Below are 25,022 nucleotides of genomic sequence, written 5' to 3'. Positions count from 1 at the left end.
AATCTTGTGAAAAAATAAATGATTTTCACATTTGCTTTTCTGAGCCGCTGCTGCCTTTTCCTGGGAAGTAATACTCTTATAAATAAAAAGCGATGTGAAGTGCCTTTTTCATATTAAGTAAAGCACTGCAGTTTTCTTTTTTTCAGCTGCTCTCAAGTTAACAACTATGTGATGTGGGTGCAGAAACAAGTCCTAAAACATGGAAAAGACTAGGCTTTTTACCACTTCCAGTTCCCCTGTCAATGTTTTTTTTTAACCTGTTTGTGGTTAAACCCATTGAAATCAGGACAGCAGAAAGCCTACACATCTTCCGGCGCAGACTAAAAACTGTTTTGACTCCACTTCGGGCAATAGAATTACCAACAGAGCACTTATATACTAATAAAGGACTGGCTTATCTAAAGCCAGTTGAGTAGCACTTGAAATATTTTGGCTCTATGAAACCTGATGTACTTATATGATTCTGTTTTCTTCAAGTTTGTATCTTCTTGGTCGAATGCACTTATTGCAAGTCGCTTTGGATAAAAGCGTCAGCTAAATGCAATGTAATGTAAACGCTTGAGATCAAATGCAAAGAGGAACCTTAACCAGTTTAGCCCTGAGCCTGTTTTTCAGGTCTCAGGCTCGAAAATGACATTCCCAGAACAAATGACCATATCTTCACTTCTAAAAGGGTTATATTAATAATCTTTTTTCTCAAAGTAATGATAAACCTGTGAGTTGGATGTAGAAGAGTCAGACAATATAGATGTTTTTTATTTTAAAGAAAATTCAGATTGAACATAGTAAAAAACTGTAAATTATAGTGTCTGTCCAAAAATACTTATAGTGAAAACTACCCTTGGATGATGGTAAGGTAGACTGAAAGCTTTAGGAATCCAAAGTACAACATATAATAAGTACCCTGTATCAAGATTGATGCAAAACAAGTGACATTTGACCTTTTTAGAGAGATTTAGCCAACAAAAACTCCACCTATGACGTCATTTGGGTGGAAATGGGGGTTTTACCGTTTCTCTGGAACCCATTGGTCGATTTTGGTGATTGACATCTCTTTCTGACCATTAGAGCCAATAGAATCGAAGGGGAATCTCCCCACTCACACACATGGTAAAACAAAAAGGTGTGGGCTTCGTATCCCCAGTTTTGCATGAGAGTGAAGCTGTCTCTAGCTCTGACATCTGGAAACCGAAAAGCAGGTTTATTGCTCATGGATAATCAGAAATCATTCAAAGGGACACAGACACATTAGATTAACCTATGGATTAACTTCAGCAGCGTTTTTATCGTTTTAATGCCATTGACGACCACTTTTGACCAGACTACTACACAGGTGTGCCATGTTAGCATTTTTAGCTACCTAGCGCAATATGTTTTGATGTCTGTTTTTGTTTATAAAGTCGCGATTTCGTATAATTGAGTGATAATGAGGGTACCCTTCGATTCTGTGTCACCTCACGATGTGAAACGATGGGTTGGATGTGCAGCAAAGATACATAATAAGGTTTTGTGAGTGACTTTCGGTGCAGTCATCTGTTAGCATGTTTCGCTCGTTGCTAATTCAGAGGCTCAGCGTTAGCATTGTGGGTTTTATTTAAAAAAATAAAAATAATGATCAGTTGGATGAGTTTCTTCCCGTTACATGGATATAAAACATTCATAGTTTATTAAATGAACATGCCCTCAGACACTGTTTCCTACAAGATGTTGCCGGTACCGGGGTCTCTCGGGCTTAACAGGTTAAATGCTTCGACAAAAGAACTCGAATACTAACCCTGAGGAAGGAGTCCAGAGAGCCGTTCTCCATGTACTCTGTGATGATCATCGCTGGTTTGCCTAAAGAAATAAAAAGGAACTTTAGGACTCTTCGAATGATAGACTGCATATCTACACTGAACAGAACTATATGTACACATTTAAAGGGAGTTCAACATGTATTCATAACACAAATCCTTTAAATTACGTTCCCATACCACAAATTGTAAATTAAGTTACTTAGGAAACTTATTTTGTCCATGTTTTAGTGAAACATAAAGTCAGAATTCCCCCTTAAATGTTACATCTGTAACTTCAACGTTCTTATATTAAACCAGATCAGTGTATTTTACTTAACATGACCTAGCAAATTTGTTGCATTTTTACGTTATTGAGAAAGCCATTCAGTCGTAAGGTGTACGTAATGTTGTATAAGACAGGGTTGAATTATATCCTGTTTAAATACATAATTATCCTAACTTCAAGAAATTGATATCCAAATACATTAAAAGACGATCTATTAGGTTCAACCCTAACCCTAAACAACATTACAGTGTATGAGGCTGGTGAGCTTGAATAAGTAGACTTATATTGTCTTTTTATTATTAACTGTCTTGATCAGTAATATTTCAGGTGTTCTGTCCTAACTATTACTTGTAGGAAACAAGGTATAAAGCATACTTTGGGTTACTACTAAGAAATTGATATCCAAATTAAGAGCTATTAAGATCATGTTAAGGGCCTACGTTTTGCAAGTTTTCTGCGTAACCCTAACCCTAGCCCTAAACAACGTTATGAGGCTTGTGAGCTTGAATAAGTAGACTTATATTGTTTTTTATTATTATGTATCTTGGTCAGTAATATTCCAGGTGTTCTGTCCTAACTATAACTTGTAGAGACAGGATATAAAGCATACTTTGGGTTACTACCCCCTCCAAGCGGATGACGTTAGGATGGTCAAACTGAGCCATGATGGACGCCTCTGCCAGGAAGTCCCTCTTTTGTTTCTCCGTGTATCCCGCCTTCAGGGTCTTCAGCGCCACTGGGATGTCTCTTTTCCCCGGGAGTCTCATACGTCCATAACACACCTCGCCAAATTCCCCTTGACACAACAATGATTCCAATTTAACACAAGACATTTTTTACTCTGTATTCAACATGCAATGTGGTCAGGTTATAGATATTGTAAATGTGTCTTTGTGTTGTTTTCCCCTTTACTGTGAAATGTTTGTCCTGGTTATCGTGGCCTATTGTATAAATAATCACCTTAATCTGGGATACACATTTAAATCCAACTTCATTCCAACTCATTACCACAATTTTCACTAATCTTTCTTTGCATTTATGATCAAAGGACCTCATTTAAACCCAGTTAACAAAAGGCAAACATTGGATGTGTACAATAGTTAAGATCACAGGAACATATCTTGATGGATTATGAGAGTTGTAGATGTCAATGTTTATCGAGGATTTATTAAAATGTAATGGCAGCACATAATGACACTAAATGCTGTTAATGTAAATGAAACACGCACAACTTAACGAAAGAAGCGATCTTAATTCTTACAAAAAACATCATATGAAACCATCCATGTTATTTTTGTGGCAATGGTTATTTTTGTGACTGAAAATACTTCTTATCACAAACTCTACCAGAGGACTACAGGAAGTTAAATCTCTGTGTCAGATAAGAGAAACAAATCCACTTACCGGCTACATGTATGTGCAAAACTGGAAGTAAGCTAACAATCCATGAGCCTCTTTCTCATTAATTCTTATCTGGAGCCCAGCAGAACTTTAAGTATGATTGCTGTTGTTTGTTTTCAATGATATACTGAATATTTGGCGTTATGTCTGCAGGAGTCATATATTGTGGTGCTGACACAGTGTTAGTATTCTTCGCCCGTCGGAGGAACTTTGATTGACAGCTCCACGAAACGCTCTGATTCCTTACTGCCATCCTCCTCTCTGCTGCACACCACAGCCTTTACACCGACCAATGATTTCAAGTTAGCCCGGCCAATGATTTTCCCTCTGTGTGTGTGTGTGTGTGTGTGTGTGTGTGTGTGTGTGTGTGTGTGTGTGTGTGTGTGTGTGTGTGTGTGTGTGTGTGTATGTGTGTGTGTGTGTGTGTGTGTGTGTGTACACGGTTTTACCTGAGCCAATGATTTTCTCTATTTTGATCCTGGAAGCTTCAATTTCTCGGGCGAACTCGTGGACCGCATGGCAGGGGTCCTCGTATGTGTGCGGGTCGATATAAAACCTCGCGTCGGGGAACGACACTAAGATAAACAAAATTAGCATTTGGTCACATATCGGAGAATGAGAACAACATCACATCTGAGCCCCTGTCACTTGTGTGTGTGTGTGTGTGTGTGTGTGGGGGGGGGTAGTTGATGAACGAGAAGAAATAAACAGCCTGCAGGAAATAAGGCCTGTGTGCCCCTGTTATCACTTAGAGAGTTATGAAATGTGTTTGCTCTAACGATGAACTTTAATACAGTACGTGGGGATGCAATCTAATCGATATATATATTGGTTGGAACTGAGGATTGGGCTAAACATACCGTGACCGTTCTGGTAATGCATCTTCTCCTCATCAGAGTCCTGGAAGGCTTTGCTGTAACCACAGTGTCTGTATAAAACACACACACACACACACACACACACACACACACACACACACACACACACACACACACACACACACACACACACACACACACACACACACACACACACACACACACACACACACACACACACACACACACACACACACGCAAACACATAAACATACAGGACAATGTTGTACTATCAAGCTCATAATTAATGAGTCAATACATGTTAGAGCTATTCATCACAAGTCATTGTTAGTTATTTATAAAGAACAACCAGTCAGCTGTTCTCCCTGTTAATTAGGTTTTCCACTTGCAACTATGTTGAACCAATCATTCAACTTATTATTAACAAGATGCTTCATTTTATGTTAATCGACTCTATATTCTTCCATGATTTAAGTTAGAACAACAGACATCAATATTTATGATAAGAACGCACAATAAACACATCTCGGAAAGACATTCAGGAGAGACAGAAAAAGGTTGTTAACACATGTCATCGATGTTGGGGAATCTTTGAAATTGTATCTGGTGAAGCCATAAACTATTCCTACTGTAAGTGAAGCAGTAAGAAATACAGAAATACTACCTTTGTGTTCAAAGTAGTAAGCTACTATATAAGCTACAACCAGAATGTAGCATCAGTCACTCAAGCTATTTCGCATGACTCTGCACAAATAACATTAGTACTCCAAAACACTAGGAATAGGGTCATTTTTGGTTTGTTTAATAATAATTTAAGAATTCCTTTATGTACAGTAGACTTATGTACAGAACATTTTCGACTACTTTTTTTAGAATGGCTTCTTTGTAATTAATTGTGATCTGTTTTTATGTAAAGTTCTTAGTAACTCTGTTTTAAAGGTGTTATATAAATAACACCTTTATAATAATAATTATTTGTGCTGCTAAATACTTTAGACTTGTAGCATGTTGGTTTTCATAGCTCTTTTTCCTTACACATATATCAATAAATCGTTTTTTCACAACGCATTATTGGTATTATTCCTTAGCTCTTGACACTAATCAGCTAAATCAGCTAAATTGTTACATAAAGTAATAATATAGAGGCATAAGTCATCCATAAGTCTCAATGCTGGTCAATACTATCTTAAGTGATAGCTTACCACTAGCATAAGCAAATTATTATTATTATTATTGTTATTTATAAAGACAACAATGTAATTTGTAACTTAATAATGTGATCCTTTATTTTATCTGCAGTGTTGTAAAGTATTTTTCCCATTAGGATTCAGGTTCACCTCCTGTGTAAATAGTAACACTTTCTTAGGGAGTTGTTCGTATTTTCTCATCAGTTTAATAGTAATTTGGCAAGCGGCCCACCTTCCTCATCTTTGTGATATTTCATCTTAGGAGCATTAATAATAATGTACGTAGCAGTCATGACAAGCTGATTTTTCCTGGATAACATCTTTAAATCCCCCAACATCGTTCTCCCCCTCAAACAGAATGGTAATGAAATTTTAATATGCATTGAAGTATGAATTAATTACATCCAATGAAATTAATTATTTGATGTGGTACTGCAGAGATGTAGGTTGAAGAGAGGAAGAAGGGTGGGGGGATGATGGGATAAGTGGGAACGTTTGGCTTTCAAGCTACTGGACATGAATTAACATAATTAAATCCACTTTGAGGTGGAAATCACACATTCTGAAATTTGCTAAATGAGACAGTGACAGGGAGTGTTTAGGAGAAGAGAGAAGCTTAATCATTGGATTACAAAACTCCTCTCTAATCATGATTCTTATAACTGATAGTTAATGAATCAGATGTTGTGTTAGCTCTGGCATTTTGAACATTTCAACATGACAAGGGAGAGTAAAGATAATTTAAATAAAAAAATCGGGAGTGTTTATTTTCCCAGGGCGCTATGTTCCCAAGGTCAATTGTTCCCAAGGACAAAGGTTTCGAAAGTGAAATGTTCCCAAGACCCTATGTTCCCAAGGTCAATTGTTCCCAAGGACAAAGGTTTCGAAAGTGAAATGTTCCCAAGACCCTATGTTCCCAAGGTTATATGTTCCCAAGGCCCTATGGTACCAATGCTTTATGTTCCCAATGTCCTGTATTCCCAAGTTATTTGTCCCCAAGGCTCTATGTTCCCGATATTTGACATTCCCAAGGCCCTGTGTTCCCAAGGTGAAATGTTCCCAAGGACATATATGTCTACAAAGTGAAATGTTCCCAAAGTGAAATGTTCCCAAGGCCCTATGTTCCCAGGTGAAATGTCCCCAAAGTTAAATGTTCCCAATGCCCTATGTTCCCAAGGTGAAATGTTCCCAAGGCCCTATGGTACCAATGCTTTATGTTCCCAATGTCCTGTATTCCCAAGTTATTTGTCCCCAAGGCTCTATGTTCCCAAGGCCCTATGTTCCCAAGGTGAAATGTCCCCAAAGTGAAATGTTCCCAATGCCCTATGTTCCCAAGGTGAAATGTTCCCAAGGCCCTATGGTACCAATGCTTTATGTTCCCAATGTCCTGTATTCCCAAGTTATTCGTCCCCAAGGCTCTATGTTCCCAATATTTGACATTCCCAAGGCCCTGTGTTCCCAAGGTGAAATGTTCCCAAGGACATATGTTCCCAAGGTGAAATGTTCCCAAGGACATATATGTCTACAAAGTGAAATGTCCCCAAAGTGAAATGTTCCCAATGCCCTATGTTCCCAAGGAGATATGTTCCCAAGGACATATGTTCCCAAGGTGAAATGTTCCCAAGGACATATGTTCCCAAGGTGAAATGTTCCCAAGGACATATGTTCCCAAGGTGAAATGTTCCCAAGGACATATATGTCTACAAAGTGAAATGTCCCCAAAGTGAAATGTTCCCAAGGAGATATGTTCCCAAGGACATATGTTCCCAAGGTGAAATGTTCCCAAGGACATATGTTCCCAAGGTGAAATGTTCCCAAGGACATATATGTCTACAAAGTGAAATGTCCCCAAAGTGAAATGTTCCCAATGCCCTATGTTCCCAAGGAGATATGTTCCCAAGGTGAAATGTTCCCAAGGACATATGTTCCCAAGGTGAAATGTTCCCAAGGCCCTATGTTCCCAAGGCCCTATGTTTCCAACGTTGTATGTTCCTTGGTTTAATATTATTTAGACACACTGTAAACGTTTTCAAAAGGTTTCTAAAGGCTGGGGGAAATAGGACCCCTCGATCATAGGGCCCTGGAAACAAAGGACTCTGGGAACATTGGACCCTGCAAAAATAAGATGAGAACAGAAATAACCCCCTCAAGGAAGGCCCTATTTTTAGAGACTATCTTATCATTCTGTGTGACTGGCAACTCCACGGAGTTACTTTATCCCTACAGGAAGCTCAGTTGGAGTTTTGTTTTTTAAAACTAAAACTCAGGTTTAGGCTGTTTTACTTATTCATAACCCCAGAAAAGGTATGCAGCTTCTGCTATCAACTACTTGTTATTTCTGCCAATATTAGTATTGGCATAAGCACACAGTCAAAATATATTTACATAGGGATTTCATATTGTCATTGTTCTTGAGCCATTACTTAATGTGGGGAAAGCAGGAGAAACACAGTGCACAAGGGGCTTTGATAACAAGAAACAATACACAGAGAGATACGGTAGCGTAAGAAAGTTTTCCACACACAGCAGCGATGGGTAGTGTGGTAAAGTGTAGCCTTGCCGTTTCCTGCAGATGATGATGGCCATGCTGGTGACCAGGGCGGACACCAAGGCCATGCAGATCCAGACGATGGTCATGGTCTTGTAGCGCAGAGGAGCTGGAAACACAGACATAGATTCATGTTTTAGATGAGGACAACAAGTACTACCAACAATCCAGAGTTTGCAGATTTAAAAAAAAAAAACACATACAGTTGATAACACAGACGGCAAGTATAGTTTTTTCAATGAAAAATGCAAAAACAACCCTAACTAAAATTATTAAGTGCATGTTTCTTAAGCCTCACTGCTTTGTGTGTGTTAAGGACAAATACATCCTTTAACATGCAATTCTTTATCACATTATATGCAGCTCTTTCTTACGGTTATTGAAATGTTCTATGAGGTCTAACACATTGAACGGTATTCAGTATGAACTTGGAACGACACTTAGTTCTTCAAAAGGCAGTAAGAATGACCAGTTTTAAAATGTTAAAGGTGGGGTAGGTAATTTTGGAGAAACCACCTCGAGTGCGCTAGAATTTGAAAATACACAACCTCTCTGAAGAACCAGCACCTTACCGTGGTAGAGAGGTTTGTGTGCCCTGATGAACCTGGGGGCTGTGTTGTCTGGAACCTTGTGTTCCTGGTAGGGTCTCCCATGGCAAATTGGTCTCAGGCAAGGGGCCAGACTAAGATTGGTTCAAAAGACCTCATGAAAGGAAAACTAAGAAGTGAGGATACCCGGCCCGGAGGAAGCCCGGGGTCCCCTTCTGGAGCCAGGCCCAGAAGGAGGACTCGTCGGCGAGCGTCTGGTGGCCGGGCTTGCCACGGAGCCCGGCCGGGCCCAGCCCGAAAAGGCAACGTGGGCAACACCTCCGCTTCTCCGTCCCGCGGGCCCACCACCTACGGGAAACATCGATGGGGTCGGGTGCGCTGCCAGAAGGGTGGCAGTGAAAGCGGAGGGTCTCGACGGACCAGACCCGGGCGACGGAAGCTGGCTTTGGGGACGTGGAACGTCACCTCTCTGGGGGGGAAGGAGCCGGAGCTTGTGCGGGAGGTGGAGCGTTACCAGTTGGATCTGGTTGGGCTCACCTCTACGCACAGCGTCGGCTCTGGAACCTTACTTCTGGATAGGGGTTGGACTCTATTCTTCTCCGGAGTTGCTCAGGGTGTGAGGCGCCGGGCGGGTGTGGGGATACTCACAAGTCCCCGGTTAGGTGCTTCGTTGTTGGAGTTTACCCCAGTGGACGAGAGGGTCGCCTCCCTACGCCTGCGGGTTATGGGGGTGAAAACTCTGACTGTTGTGTGTGCTTATGCACCCAACAGCAGTTCAGAGTATACGGCCTTCTTGGAGACCCTGGAAAGAGTCCTGTATGGGGCTCCTGAAGGGGACTCTTTAATCTTGCTGGGAGACTTCAACGCACATGTGGGCAATGATGGAGACACTTGGAGGGGCGTGATTGGGAGGAACGGCCCCCCTGATCTGAACCGGAGTGGTGGTTTGTTACTGGACTTCTGTGCTAGTCATGGATTGGCCATAACAAACACCATGTTCGAACATAAGGATGCTCATAAGTGTACGTGGTACCAGAGCACCCTAGGCAGAAGGTCCATGATCGATTTCGTTATCGTATCATCGGACCTGAGGCCGTATGTTTTGGACACTCGGGTAAAGAGAGGGGCGGAGTTGTCAACTGATCACCATCTGGTGGTGAGTTGGGTCGAGTGGCGGGGGAAGCCTCTGGATAGACCTGGTAAGCCCAAACGTGTAGTTCGGGTGAACTGGGAACGTCTGGAGGAGGCCCAAGTTCAGGAGGCCTTCAACTCACACCTCCGGCGGAGCTTTTCGGGCATTCCTGTGGAGGTTGGGGACATTGAACCAGAGTGGTCGGTGTTCAAAGCCTCTATTGCCGAAGCCGCGGCGGGGAGCTGTGGTCTCAAGGTCCTAGGTGCCTCAAGGGGCGGTAACCCTCGAACCTCCTGGTGGACACCGGTGGTCAGGGAAGCCGTCCGACTGAAGAAGGAGGCCTTCAGGGATTTGTTATCCCGGGGGACTCCCGAGGCAGTTGCAAGGTACCGATAGGCCCGAAGGGCAGCAGCCTCATCCGTGGCTGAGGCAAAGCAGCGGGTGTGGGAGAAGTTCGGAGAAGACATGGAGAAGGACTTTCGGGCGGCACCAAAGTTGTTCTGGAAAACTGTCCGACACCTCAGGAGGGGGAAGCAGGGAACCATCCAAGCTGTGTACAGTAAGGATGGGACGTTGTTGACCTCAACTGATGGAGTGTTAGGGCGTTGGAAGGAACACTTTGAGGAACTCCTGAACCCGACAACTCCGCCCTCTATGTTAGAGGCAGAGCTGGAGTATGACGGGGGATCAACACCAATCTCCCGGGGGGAGGTCACTGAGGTCGTCAAACAACTCCACAGTGGCAAAGCCCCGGGGGTGGATGAGATCCGCCCGGAAATGCTGAAGGCTCTGGGTGTTGAGGGACTGTCATGGTTGACACGTCTCATCAACGTTGCGTGGAAGTCGGAAACAGTACCGAAGGAGTGGCAGACCGGGGTGGTGGTCCCCCTTTTTAAAAAGGGGGATCAGAGGGTGTGTGCCAATTACAGAGGCATCACACTACTCAGCCTCCCCGGGAAAGTTTACTCTAAGGTACTCGAAAGGAGGGTCAGGCCGATTGTCGAACCTCAGATTGAGGAGGAACAATGCGGATTCCGTCCTGGTCGTGGAACGACGGATCAGCTTTTTACTCTCGCAAGGATCCTGGAGGGGGCCTGGGAATACGCTTATCCGGTCTACATGTGTTTTGTAGACTTGGAGAAGGCGTATGACCGAGTTCCCAGGGAGTTACTGTGGGAGGTGCTGCGGGAGTATGGGGTGAGGGGGTCTCTACTCAGGGCCATCCAATCTCTGTACTCCCAAAGCGAGAGCTGTGTCCGGGTCCTCGGCAGTAAGTCGGACCCATTTCCGGTGAGGGTTGGCCTCCGCCAGGGCTGCGCTTTGTCACCAATCCTGTTTGTAATATACATGGATCGGATTTCGAGGCGTAGTCATGGGGGAGGGGGTCTGCAGTTCGGTGGACTAAGGATTGCACCACTGCTTTTTGCAGATAATGTGGTTCTAATGGCTTCATCGGTCTGCGACCTTCAGCACTCACTGGATCGGTTCGCAACCGAGTGTGAAGCGGCTGGGATGAGGATCAGCACCTCCAAATCTGAGGCCATGGTTCTCAGCAGGAAACCGATGGACTGTCCACTTCAAGTAGGGAATGAGTCCTTACCCCAAGTGAAGGAGTTCAAGTATCTCGGGGTCTTGTTCTCGAGTGAGGGAACAATGGAGCGTGAGATGGGCCGGAGAATCGGAGCAGCGGGAGTGGTACTGCAGTCGCTTTACCGCACCGTTGTGACGAAAAGGGAGCTGAGCCAGAAGGCAAAGCTCTCTGTCTACCGGGCCATTTTCGTTCCTACCCTCACCTATGGTCATGAAGGATGGGTCATGACCGAAAGAACGAGATCGCGGATACAAGTGGCCGAGATGGGTTTTCTCCGCAGGGTGGCTGGTGTCTCCCTTAGGGATAAGGTGAGAAGTTCGGTCATCAGGGAGGGACTCGGAGTTGAGCCGCTCCTCCTTCGCGTCGAAAGGAGCCAGTTGAGGTGGTTCGTGCACCTAGTTAGGATGCCACCTGGGCGCCTCCCTAGGGAGGTGTTCCAGGCACGTCCAGCTGGGAAGAGACCAAGGGGTAGACCTAGGACCAGGTGGAGGGATTATATCTCTTCGCTGGCCTGGGAGCGCCTTGGGATCCCCCAGTCAGAGCTGGTTGATGTCGCCAGGGAAAAGAAAGTTTGGGGCTCTCTGCTGGAACTGCTACCCCCGCGACCCGACCACGGATAAGCGGAAGAAGATGGATGGATGGATGGACAACCGGAACAAATCTGCCACTTCCTTACAGAGCCCCTCCTCCAACACACACGAACGCGCACATGACCAATGAGGGCACGAGATAAGTTTGTGCACAGATGGAAGGCTGACAGGCAGGTAGGCCATCCAGTTACTTTAGCCGGCTCAGATGATTGGTCGTGCTTTTTACAGTGCCACGGCTTCCACAGATGAAAGCACTTAAGATATTCATTGCTATCGGGATGTTAAGAGCATTCCATGGAATATAATAAAAAGTGTATCTCGAGCCGGTTTCTCAAACTTACCTACCCCACCTTTAATGACGGTACATTAACATTTAATGCAGCTTTAAACCAACTAATTCAACAAATTGCTTTGTTGGTCGAACGCACTTATTGTAAGTCGCTTTGGATAAAAGCATCAGCTAAATGCAATATAATGGAAAATCTATTATTGTGTGAGTGTGTGTGAGAATGAGCATTCGATTAGATCCTGATGGAAGCCATCAGGGTAGGAATCAGTGTGTGATTGGAGTATTTTTGCAATGGTGCATTTTGCAAGACTAATAGGTGAATATAAATAAAATACTTTATACCTAAAAGACACATACTGTACAATAAACAGAAAATGGAGAGTAACACAGTTGCCTTATGAACTAAATTCTTAAAATGAAAATGCTAGCATGCTAATGATATGCAGGAATAATGTTTATCATGATCCATCTAAGTTTAGCATGTTAGCATGACTATATTTTCTTAGCAGCCGAATACATTAGTTAACAATACCGCTGATATCACTTTTAGTTGTACAGCCTTTTATTCATCAACCAAAGTTTGAAACAAATTCAAACAATGGACCAGAAGTCAGGATAACCAAAAGTGATACCAAACCTCTAAGGGGGTTTGAATCCAATAGAGCTAGGCTACAATAAAAGATTTCATTTGATAAGGGGAATAATTACAATACAATAACATTTGTATCAGATAGTCTGAATTTGTTCTTGCTTCACAGCAGCTCCATTTGCAACATCAACAGGGACACATGACAACTCAAGATACCAGCAACAGACATTAAACCTACTATTACAATCACCGAAGATAATATTCAAGACCCTTTAAAGTAGATTCGACCTCGGATTTATCTCTGTATTTAAATTTAAGGATTGACTGGTGCACAAGGGGAGCAGTTCATGTTCACTGCTTCGGACATGATTGGGGTCAGAGACAATGTTGTTGTTGTGATATGTGATATTGCGTGTTTATCCCGCTGGTAGCCTTAGAGCAGGGGTCTCAAACTCAAGGCCCGGTGGCCAAATCCGGCCCGCGACTTCATTTTATGTGGCCCAGCAAGAGCTTGCAAAGAATATAATACGTTTATTATACGGTTACATGCCGATTTACAGAATCACGTTGCCCATAAACTACATGTCCCACAATGCATCTCGTTTTGTGACATGCACACTGAAGAGACTTGCAATTATTTGCCCTGGACTTCTGCTTTCATACGTAGTTAATTACTAAGTTATTATCCTATCCGATAATAATCCAATTCAGAGGCAATCATGTAATACATTATTTTATATATATTATATATTTATATAGTTACAACCGGCCCTTTGAGTGCAACCTTTACGCGAATGTGGCCCGCGACGAAATTGAGTTTGACACCCCTGCCTTAGAGTAAATGTCGGAGAATCAAGAAAATCAGGTTTGTACAAAATGCCTTGGCAATCCATGAAAGAGATATTTCATTCCAATCAAATGAAGGACGGACCTTCTGACAGACTGACCCCCCCTAACCCTAACCCTAGAGAGAATACAATGTTATTTCAGTCACATTACCATGTACCACTTAGGCAGGCTTTGGTACTGCTCAGATACAAATAAAGGACACAACAAAAAGCCTAGTCAGTGTGGTTTTCCTTAACTTTTAGACTTATTGATTACTCAGCATGTCGGGTAGTGGGCTGTGTGCTTGTTTTCGGAGGCGGAAAATGAATCAGCAACAAGAGGAGGAGGGTCTGGGCTCAGTGAGCAGCAGAATGAAGGGAGACTATTAGTCAATGTAACAGCACTGGGACTCCAACCAGGCAGGAGGTTGAGCTTTGCAGACCTTGAGACTTCTCTGCACGTTATCTGCCAAATCCCCTATTAGGAAAGAGAAATGTTCTAATAAAAGATAGTAGTTTTTAGTAATTCCTACCTCTCAGTGGTGTACTAGCCTCAGGTGGACGTCTACCCCACCCCCGGCTTTGTGTGTACAGCTGTTTGTAGCTGGGAAAGGCTGCTGTTTTGCTGACAGGGCTGACCTGACAAAGCTTGGATCAATTGCACACAGAGGATGGACGGAGGTGGTGATTGGCCTCCCTGTGACTTTAGCCCAGGACCATGCTGTGCAGTCTGCTGGCTCTGAAAGGCTTTCTGTGCCAATTGTTTTCTTATTGGACTATTTTTCCAGTGGTGAAATGCAATCAAGTACTTTAACCAAGTATCTTTTACAATTTTGCATTACTCATCTTGATTGATCATGTATTTAAAGGTCACCTATTATGCAAAATCCACTTCCTCATGTCTCTTCTACATCAACATGTGTCCCCTCTTCTTCATGTCTCTTCTACATCAACATGTGTCCCCTCTTCTTCATGTCTCTTCTACATCAACATGTGTCCCCTCTTCTTCATGTCTCTTCTACATCAACATGTGTCCCCTCTTCTTCATGTCTCTTCTACATCAGCATGTGTCCCCTCTTCTCCATGTCTCTTCTACATCAACATGTGTCCCCTCTTCTCCATGTCTCTTCTACATCAGCATGTGTCCCCTCTTCTTCATGTCTCTTCTTCATCAACATTTATCCCCTCTTCTCCATGTCTCTTCTACATCAACATGTGTCCCCTCTTCTCCATGTCTTCTTCATCAACATGTGTCCCCTCTTCTTTATGTCTCTTCTACATCAACATGTGTCCCCTCTTCTTTATGTCTCTTCTTCATCAACATGTGTCCCCTCTTCTTTATGTCTCTTCTTCATCAACATGTGTCCCCTCTTCTCCATGTCTTCTTCATCAACATGTGTCCCCTCTTCTTTATGTCTCTTCTACATCAACATGTGTCCCCTCTTCTTTATGTCTCTTCTACATCAACATGTGGTCCCCTCTTCTTTATGTCTCTGCTTCATCAACAGGTTCCCACCTCTTCTCCATGTCCTCTTCTACATCAACATGTGTCCCCTCTTCTCCCATGTCTCTTCCTACATCAGCATGTGTCCCCTTCTTCTCATGCTCTTCTCTTCATCACATTATCCCCCGTCTCTTCCCTCGTCTCTTCTACATCAACAGTTGTCCCCTCTTACTCCATGTCTTCTTTTCCATCAACATGTGTCCCCTCTTCTTTATGTCTCTTCTACATCAACATGTGTCCCCTCTTCTTCATGGTCTCTTCTTTCATCAACATGTGTCCCCTCTTCTTCATGTCTCTTCTACATCAACATGTGTCCCCTCTTCTCCATGTCTCTTCTACATCAACATGTGTCCCCTCTTCTTCATGTCTCTTCTACATCAACATGTGTCCCCTCTTCTTCATGTCTCTTCTCATCAACATGTGTCCCCTCTTCTCCATGTCTCTTCTTCATCAACATGTGTCCCCCTCTTCTTCATGTCTCCTTCTACATCAAACATGTGTCCCCTCTTCTTCATGTCTCTTCTACATCAACATGTGTCCCCTCTTCTTCACGTCTCTTCTACATCAACATGTGTCCCCTCTTCTTCATGTCTCTTCTACATCAACATGTGTCCCCTCTCTCCATGTCTCTTCTTCATCAACATGTGTCCCCTCTTCTTCATGTCTCTTCTACATCAACATGTGTCCCCTCTTCTTCATGTCTCTTCTACATCAACATGTGTCCCCTCTTCTCCATGTCTCTTCTTCGATCAACATGTGTCCCCTCTTTCATGTCCTCTCTTCATCAACATGTGTCCCCTCTTCTCCATGTCTCTTCTTCATCAACATGTGTCCCCTTTTCTTCATGTCTCTTCTACATCAACATGTGTCCCCTCTTCTTCATGTCTCTTCTACATCAACATGTGTCCCCTCTTCTCCATGTCTCTTCTACATCAACATGTGTCCCTCTTCTCCATGTCTCTTCTTCATCAACATGTGTCCCCTCTTCTTCAATGTCTCTTCTTCATCACCTGGGTCCCCTCGTCTCAAATGTCTCTTCTTCATCAAACATGTGTCCCCTTTTCTTCATGTCCTCTTCTACATCCAACATGTGTCCCCTCTTCTTCAGGTCTCTTCTACATCAACATGTGTCCCCTCTTCCTCCATGTCTCTTCTACATCACCATGTGTCCCCTCTCTTCATGTCTCTTCTACATCAACATGTTGTCCCCTCTTTTCATGTCTCTTATAACATCAACATGTGTCCCCTCTTCTCCATGTCCTCTTCTACATGAACATGTGTCCCCTCATCTCCATGTCTCTTCTACATCCACATGTGGTCCCCTCTTCTCCACCATGTCTCTTCGACAAATCAACATGTGTCAGCCCTCTTCTTCATGTCTCTTCTAACATCAACATGTGTCCCCTCTTCCTCCATGTCTCTTCTTCATCACATGTGTCCCCCTCTCTTCATGTCTCTTCTTCATCAACATGTGTCCCCTCTTCTCCATGTCTCTTCTTCATCAACATGTGTCCCCTTTTCTCCATGTCTCTTCTTCATCAACATGTGTCCCCTCTTCTCCATGTCTCTTCTTCATCAACATGTGTCCCCTTTTCTTCATGTCTCTTCTACATCAACATGTGTCCCCTCTTCTTCATGTCTCTTCTACATCAACATGTGTCCCCTCTTCTCCATGTCTCTTCTACATCAACATGTGTCCCCTCTTCTCCATGTCTCTTCTTCATCAACATGTGTCCCCTCTTCTTCATGTCTCTTCTTCATCAACATGTGTCCCCTCTTCTCCATGTCTCTTCTTCATCAACATGTGTCCCCTTTTCTTCATGTCTCTTCTACATCAACATGTGTCCCCTCTTCTTCATGTCTCTTCTACATCAACATGTGTCCCCTCTTTTTCATGTCTCTTCTACATCAACATGTGTCCCCTCTTCTCCATGTCTCTTCTACATCAACATGTGTCCCCTCTTCTTCATGTCTCTTCTACATCAACATGTGTCCCCTCTTCTCCATGTCTCTTCTACATCAACATGTGTCCCCTCTTCTCCATGTCTCTTCTACATCAACATGTGTCCCCTCTGTGGAAAGAGACTCAGGAACAAAGATTCTCTCTCTTTTTGATCCATTTCTATAAAAACCTGTCTGAAAATGAGCTGATCAGATTTTGGCCACTTTATGATGTCATAACGATGTTTTGTCTTGAGTAACCATTAGCCAATCACCAATCAAGGTAACCCCCCCCCCCCCACACTTTATCACCTGAATCTCCTCCTAGAGCACCATTGAGTTCTTTCTAACCAAATGTCTCTCAGAGGGGCGTGGGGAGGGGCTCCTTATTTTCATCTAAAGTAACAGACAGGGAATCAGCACTTTTGAAACAGGGCTGAAACAGAGGGGATTATGGGTAATGCTACAATCATCTGTTTGGTATTTGGAGCCAAACACTTCAGAGACATGTTTTGTATATATCTGAGAGCTATAATATATTGATGAAAAACAGTATAATAGGGGACCTTTCAGTTCTGGTGTTCTGTTGGGGTTTTGTGGGTTCTTTTTGGAAAAGAGAGTTCTTGTCTGTTTTGCATTTATCCAGTCGCCGTGAATAAAGGTTAGTTTCGGTTAAAACATTTGTCTGTCTGAACTTGGGTCCATCCTGCGCTGCTCATACACAGTTCCTTAAGGTCTACCATACACACACACACACACACCTGCTTTCCCAGTCTGGATCTCCACATTTGGGCTGAAGTGTCCGCAGCCTGCTGACGTTCTGGCTCGCACCTGGAAGATGTACTTAGTTCCCGGCTTCAGCCCTGACACTCGAGCGCTGGTGTTTATAGACTTCAGAGTGGAGTAGCTGTGGGCTTCATTATCCTGAAACAGAGACAGTTAAAAGATTAGCTTTGGGGAAATTGACATGTTGGTCTGTGCTTGTAATATGTTTAATGTTTTGTAACACTGTACATATCCCCGCTGTGAGACTAATAAAGAACACTCGTTTCTAAAATGATCAACATGGGAAACAGGGATATTTTGCTGTAAATTAATTAGCAGTTTACCTTATTCCCAACATCAAGATGCTGATTAGACAGCATGATTATTGCACAGGTGTGCCTTAGGCTGGCCACAATAAAAGGCCACTCTGAAACGTGCATTTTTGCTTTATTGGGGGGGTCTGGGGGGGTCCGAAAACCAGTCAGTATCTGGTGTGAGGGGTAGGGTTAGGGTTAGGGTCATGTTGTGAATCGAGTGGCCTGTGTTCGTCGTCCATAACATACGCCTGCCCATACCATAATCCCACCACCACCATGGGCCACTGGATTCACAACATTACCCTACCCCTAACCCTAATCCTACCCCTCACACCAGATACTGCCTGGTTTTCGGACCCCCCCCAGACCCCCCCAATAAAGCAAAACTGCACGTTTCAGAGTGGCCTTTTATTGTGGCCAGCCTAAGGCACACCTGTGCAATAATCATGCTGTCTAATCAGCATCTTGATATGCCACACCTGTGAGGTGGGATGGATTATCTCGCCAAAGGAGAAGTGCTCACTATCACAGATTTTTTCAGATTTGTGAACAATATTTGAGATAAATGGTTATTTTGTGTATATAGAAAATGTTTTAGATCTTTGAGTTCATCTCATGAAAAATGGGAGCAAAAACAAAAGTGTTGCGTTTATATTTTTGTTCAGTGTATTTTCATCATGATGGACATATTTTCATCGGTGATAGTCAATTACACTTTGAGTCGATATGGTTATGGTTTAAAGATATTTTTTTAACAAATCTTTACAGTAATGCATTGCCATTTGTCTCAGAGTGTTTTGAAAAAATACATCTTCAAACATCTGCCATTCATAAAAAAGCCTTTTCAGGATTTAAACTTAATTGTACTGTATCAGGGTCTATGCAGGAATCCTGAAGTCACATGTAAACCTTTTAAGACCTTTTTTAAGACCCTTTTCATACATTTTAAGACCTCATCGCCACTTTGAGTTCTAACCGGTTACCTTGGCGACACACTTCACCTCACATTGACTATATACAGTATTGATTGTCCTTCCTCCTTATCTTCCAACCATTTGGACGCAGACTTGCATTTCCCCATAACGATGTTGCTTAGCAACCGGCGTAAACGGACCCTCGCGCGCTATCAAGCAGTGAGCGTGCGATGTCCTGTTCATTTGACGTCAAACCCAACGGGATGCCATCAATAAACTACACAGAATCACACTACACACCTACGCAATGATTACATTCAGGCAGACTGTAGAATACAACCTCTTTGGGCCATTTATATACTTATTGAAAACAAGCTACAAAATGTAATACCTTGGAAAATACCGTTTAATACTTTTTAATAGCCTTCATTTTCGCTAAATTGATTTATCATCTTTTAATACTTTTTAAGACCCTGCGGACACCCTGTCTATGCTGTTGTAATTGTATATATATAATATGATATATAATAATAATATATATATATTAGTGCTGTCAAAATTATCGCGTTAACGGCGGTAATTAATTTTTTGAATTAATTGCGTTAAAATATTTAACGCATTTAACGCATGTGCAGAATGGCCCGCCCCATACGTGCCACCAGTGGCAGCGCCAGGGTATGGCTGGGGTAGGCTACACCCATACCAAGAAATGGCTTTCAGCCCCACCATGAAAAATGATGTTAAAGTAAGCAAAATAAAGTCTGCCAACTCGCGCGGAGTAAATTGCACAGACAGCAGTTAAGTAACGTTCACAACGTTCACACTCTGTGGTCACGAAGTACTCCACTAGCCGCCGCCCCCCCCCTCCCTCTGTCGACTTTCCTGAAGTACTCCCCCGTTGATAGAAATCAACACGTAATGAATTAAGACCCCACGGTTTGATGATTGATAGGTGTGTGGGTTGTCTTTCATTTTGACACACAGAAAATGTTATAATAAACATAGATACTGTATGTTAAACGGATATATCCGCCTTCTTTCATTTATCTTTCCATTCCCACAACAATATACATAAATAAATGGCATATTTTGGACATAGTTCGAATGGTGATTAATCATGATTAATTAATTTTTAAGCTGTGATTAATCTGATTACAATTTTTAATCGTTTGACAGCCCTAATATATATATTTATATATAATAATTGTATATATATAATAATGTAGTATGTAATTGGCAGCTATTTACCGCAAACATCTTTTGATGTGTGTCTATCAGCAAGAAGAATAACAGGTACTTTGAAGAGTGTTTGTCCTATTTTGTCTCAACTTCATTCCGATAACTCACTTATGATGCATCATTTGTTCAAATGCGAGCTTATTGCACTCATCTGTCATCCAAGGATTTGTTTTTTTACGTGCATATTCATAAAAAAGAGGATTCATTTATTGTTTTGAAGGTACATAATTGTTTTTGTTGGAAGTTTGGATTTATCATAATCATCGTCATTGCTATCCTCACCTTGTTTTCCTTATACCTGCTGCAGCATCTTTGAAAACTGAATTCTGAGAAGCATTGAGGTACAGTAATAAGAGGTGCAAGGTGCATCCAGACAGCAGAATCATTCAATCATTCATGTGTCCTTAGGAAGAATAAGAGCCTAATTATGAAGAGGTGCAGGAATTGTTTTGTCTTCGTTATCCTCCTCAGCTTGTGTGCTGCAGCAGCTCCCTCGCTGTGACTCACTGTGTTTGCTACAGTCGAATAGAAAGACTTAAGAAAGCACAGTGCTGACTTGTCCACTTCAAATCCCCCACAGGCGTCTCGCCCCCCTCAGCGAAGCCAGATTAAGACACCGGAGCAAGAGACAAGCTAATCCTCCATCACTCCCCACACCATGCTGCTTGTATGGCTATGAGACTGCCTGTTTCCTGGCTGCTCCCTCTGCAATTAGCTGATTTCTATCATCACACACACACACACACACACACACACACACACACACACTTATACATCTGCATTGCATTCACACACTCGCAGCAATTAGTCGGTGTCGAGGCTTATGCGCCCGCCAGCCGCTTGCTGTCACTGTCACTTTCGCTAAGGTGGAATCCACACCGTCTCATCCTCCTTCCTGCTCTAACTCTCTCGACCCCCATTTCCCTTTCAATTAGCTGCGAAGCCGGCAGGATCTTTTTCTGGGATTAAGTTATCCTTGGTCTATCAAACCACTCCGTTGCATTCATAATAACTTGGCTCAGGTTAGTCTCAACCCTTTGAAGACCATGTATGTTCTCCAGGTTTAGCTGTTTTTTGATAATAAGCAAAATATGTTGACACAACACTTAAAGAGGACATATTATGCTAATTTTCAGGTTCATATTTGTATTTTGTGTCTCTACATGTTTCCATGTTTTAAAGGTGGGGTAGTTAATTTTGGAGAAACCAGCTCGAGTGCGCTAGAATTTGAAAATACACAGCTGGAACAAATCTGCCACTTCCTTACAGAGCCCCTCCTCCAACACACACGAACGCGCACATGACCAATGAGGGCACGAGATAAGTTTGTGCCCAGATGGAAGGCTGACAGGCAGGTAGACCATCCAGTTACTTTAGCCGGCTCAGATGATTGGTCGTGCTTTTTACAGCGCTACGGCTTCCACTGATGACAAATGTGTAGAGGAAACTTCTGTGTAGCATGCAATGGAGTCACCGACTCAGGAAGGAGACACGGGAAGAGTCGAAGCTTTGATGTCAAACCACTGTGATTTATTTGGAGTTGGTACCAGAGTATTCACATCACAAATCCAAGAGTCAGAGGTTCTGACTCCACGGTAGAGTTGCCACGTCAATTCTGGAGAGCCTCTCTCTTGCCAGCCCATCTAACTGGTTTCGCAGAGAGTAAACAACATATTTGAGAAGATAGCCTAAACAGTGTGGGAACACAGAGCTACTTGCGTCGGACACTTATGACCTCGAAGATTTTACCTTGGAGTCCACAAATACAGAGAAGGAAGTATGGACAAATGGATTTTTGGTCAAAGCACTTCAGATATTCATTGCTATCGGGATGTTAAGAGCATTCCATGGAATATAACAAAAAGTGTATCTCGAGCCGGTTTCTCAAACTTACCTACCCCACCTTTAATTTTCAAAAAGCTCTTTATTTTGCCCAGTCTGCTCTGATTGGTTAACTGGCATGCTCTGGTGTGATTGGTCAAACACTAAGAGATGTCCTGCCCCTTAGCCTATCATGTACAATTTGTTGGAGCTCTAGCCAATACAAGCACAAGGGTTACATAGTGATGTCACTATGATACAGAAGTAAATTGCAGACCATTTACATACATGAAAACCTATATCACACACTACATAACAAATCACTCTGGACTCTAAGTCACCTGTACATTTCACATTTATATCCAATCTAATATGTAATAGTCCATTACTCACATACTTATGTATATCTAATATCCTGCTTTATATATGTCACTGTACATTTCTAATTCAACATGTATATTTTCTACTTTTTTTATTGCTATTTTATTGTTATTGAGATGTTGACATTTTTAAATGTGTATTTCTTTTAATTGTATTGTACAATGCCAACGTCTTTTTATGCTGCTGCAACATAAAAAAGGTCCCAACATGGGATCAATAAAGTACTTCTTATCTTATCTTATTTTACAGGGAAGGGAAAATCCCCCAAAAGCATTATAGGGCTTATTTATTTCTTGCAGTTCTTTAGTGGTACAGATGCAGTTGATTACCTTCTCATAGTACTTGACGTCGTACTCCAGGATCACTCCGTTGGGCCGGTTGGGTTCGTGCCACATCAGAATCACGCTGTTCTGACTGGTGTTCTCCTGGCGGATCGCTAACACTTCAGAGGGGGCTGCACGAGAAACAGGAGGGGAAACCGCTTCGTCAGTTCAAGAAGGATTCCTTTATGACATGTAACAAGATCAACCTGCTGTAAAGTCATGTTTACAGGGAATGCTGCATTTCAGGAAAAACATTTAAGCATCTTGCACATCTGAACAAATAGTGACCACTGCTATATATCTCTCAAGACAGTTTTTACAGTGGATCCCCAGCATTAAGAAACTCCCAGATGCGTACTTCTAATGTTGCGCAATTAGCATAATTAGCACAAGTTGCATTGCTTAGCATGATAGCTATATCGGAGTGTTTCACACGACATCTATTGCACGTCTGTCCGTCCTGGACTCTCCCAGAGGTTTCTTACATTTTTCCTTGTCCGATGTGAGGTTCCAAGGACAGAGGTCGTATTCATATTCTGTACAAACTATCAAATCCACTGGAACAAATGTAAAATGTGTGATATTGGGCTATATAAATACACTTTGATTGATTGATTTCTGGAGTGATAGAGGATGCTGAATCTGCTTCTGACATGTTCAGGATACAAAATAACAGTTGGAAGCTGCGGTCATATTTGCGGTCATATTTGCACTCACAGCAGGCCGAGTTTTGAGTTGATTTTGAAGTTGTAGCCCAGTGATTCTCAAACTCTTTTCAATCATGTACCCCCTTTGAAAAAAAAATTCAGCCAAGTACCCCCTGATCAGCGCAAAAACTATTTGTTAGGGGAAAAAAGCCTATATAAAGAGGTACAGTACAGCGCTGCACCATCAGTGTCTGATTTATTAAAACAACAACCTTGTAACTGAGAAACACTTCAATGCTACATTTAAATGTTTACAATCCATCACTAAATTCATGGCAAACCAATTTTAACATCATGCAATAACACTAAGATGACATTAGTTGCATTGAACTGATCTTTTTAATAAGTTGTACTTACAATGTAGTGAGAAACATGGGCTTGTGCTTCACTGAGGACCTTTGTCATTCTGACAGGAAGGCACCTGCAGTTATTACACTTCGTGTTTTGAAATAAGTGTAACTCTAGTCTATTAATATAAAACCCACACTGCTCAAACTTCGTTACTTTTCCTAAAATTAGTATATTAGTATATATCTCACGTACCCCCTGCAGTACTCCAACGTACCCCAAGGGGTCCGCGTACCCCCATTTGAGAACCACTGTTTTAGAAGACGCTGGATCGTTTGTGTTGGACAGATTGCTTATCTATTTGAAAATAAATTGTCCACAGTGGTTCGAAATTCTGGGGACTCATACTACTTTGGGGTTCCCAACATCTCTGGGTTAAAAAGTGCTGGCTAGTATTGGAATAGTCTTTGACATTGTTCACCACTATAATCAGTTGTAGCTACATTGACTGTTTTCTTATAGGTGATATCATTATCCAATAGTTTGAGCCCTTCCTGTCCCTTCGGAGCAGAAAGGATGAGTTTCTCTCCTTCCAGCCAAAGCATTGTTTCCTTAGCAAGCTCTACACTGAAGCGGCTCGTTTTGTCCCATGGTCAGGCCTCTGAGGATACAGGGTTTTCTGTAAACAAGGATGTGGAGACTTGCAACATGTAGGAGGACACTGTTGCTGCACACACTGTGTTATTGTGTCAATGTACCAGATTCCCCTCACAAGCAAGCTTCTGTGGCAACAGCCAAGTCAAGGCTACCATGGGCACCTCGATCAAGAGGGAGGAAGCAGGAGTCTGATGCACACCGCCGGAAGAGAAAGCCTTCAGAGGATTTACCGGGAGGAACTAAAAATGAAAAGGAGAACCATCCAAGAAGTTTCTGAAAGTTTCTGGCCAGACAGGAGAAGCTGAGGACAAGGCTGGCAGTCGGACGGCCTCGCACATAACAAAAGATAAATGCTCTGAGGAAGGGCGGCAAGGAAAAGTTAGCTGAGCTCAAGAACATTAAGGAGGAGATTTGTGGTCAAGGGAGCTCAGATTAATGTAGCCTAGTTTTAGTGTACACACACACACACACACACGGACACACACACAAGTAAACTACTTTTGCATACAGGGGAGGCGTATTATTTTTTTATGTTATTGGCCAACAATTCCATAACAACCTTT

The 25,022-nt window shown here is 42.7% G+C and overlaps 1 protein-coding gene across 5 annotated transcripts in view; it reads right to left on the bottom strand.

Moving 5' to 3' along the window:
* Nucleotides 1–25,022, bottom strand: part of epha8 (eph receptor A8) — a 151,354-nt gene that overhangs the window by 14,162 nt on the left and 112,170 nt on the right. For 3 of the 5 annotated variants that reach the window (XM_034236548.1, XM_034236552.1, XM_034236549.1), the window contains exons 9-15: nt 22,814–22,938; nt 17,809–17,971; nt 8,013–8,145; nt 4,323–4,390; nt 3,912–4,037; nt 2,672–2,857; nt 1,775–1,836 (exon numbers count right to left, since the gene is read on the bottom strand). In XM_034236548.1, the coding sequence (XP_034092439.1) occupies nt 1,775–1,836; nt 2,672–2,857; nt 3,912–4,037; nt 4,323–4,390; nt 8,013–8,145; nt 17,809–17,971; nt 22,814–22,938 (863 nt within the window). The remainder of the gene's footprint in view (nt 1–1,774; nt 1,837–2,671; nt 2,858–3,911; nt 4,038–4,322; nt 4,391–8,012; nt 8,146–17,808; nt 17,972–22,813; nt 22,939–25,022) is intronic. The other 2 variants (XM_034236550.1, XM_034236551.1) reach the window with 1 other exon arrangement.

Source organism: Gymnodraco acuticeps, unplaced genomic scaffold (assembly GCF_902827175.1).
Source record: "Gymnodraco acuticeps unplaced genomic scaffold, fGymAcu1.1, whole genome shotgun sequence".
Classification (NCBI taxonomy): Eukaryota; Metazoa; Chordata; class Actinopteri; order Perciformes; family Bathydraconidae; genus Gymnodraco; species Gymnodraco acuticeps.
This window is presented reverse-complemented; position numbering and strand designations above follow the sequence as displayed.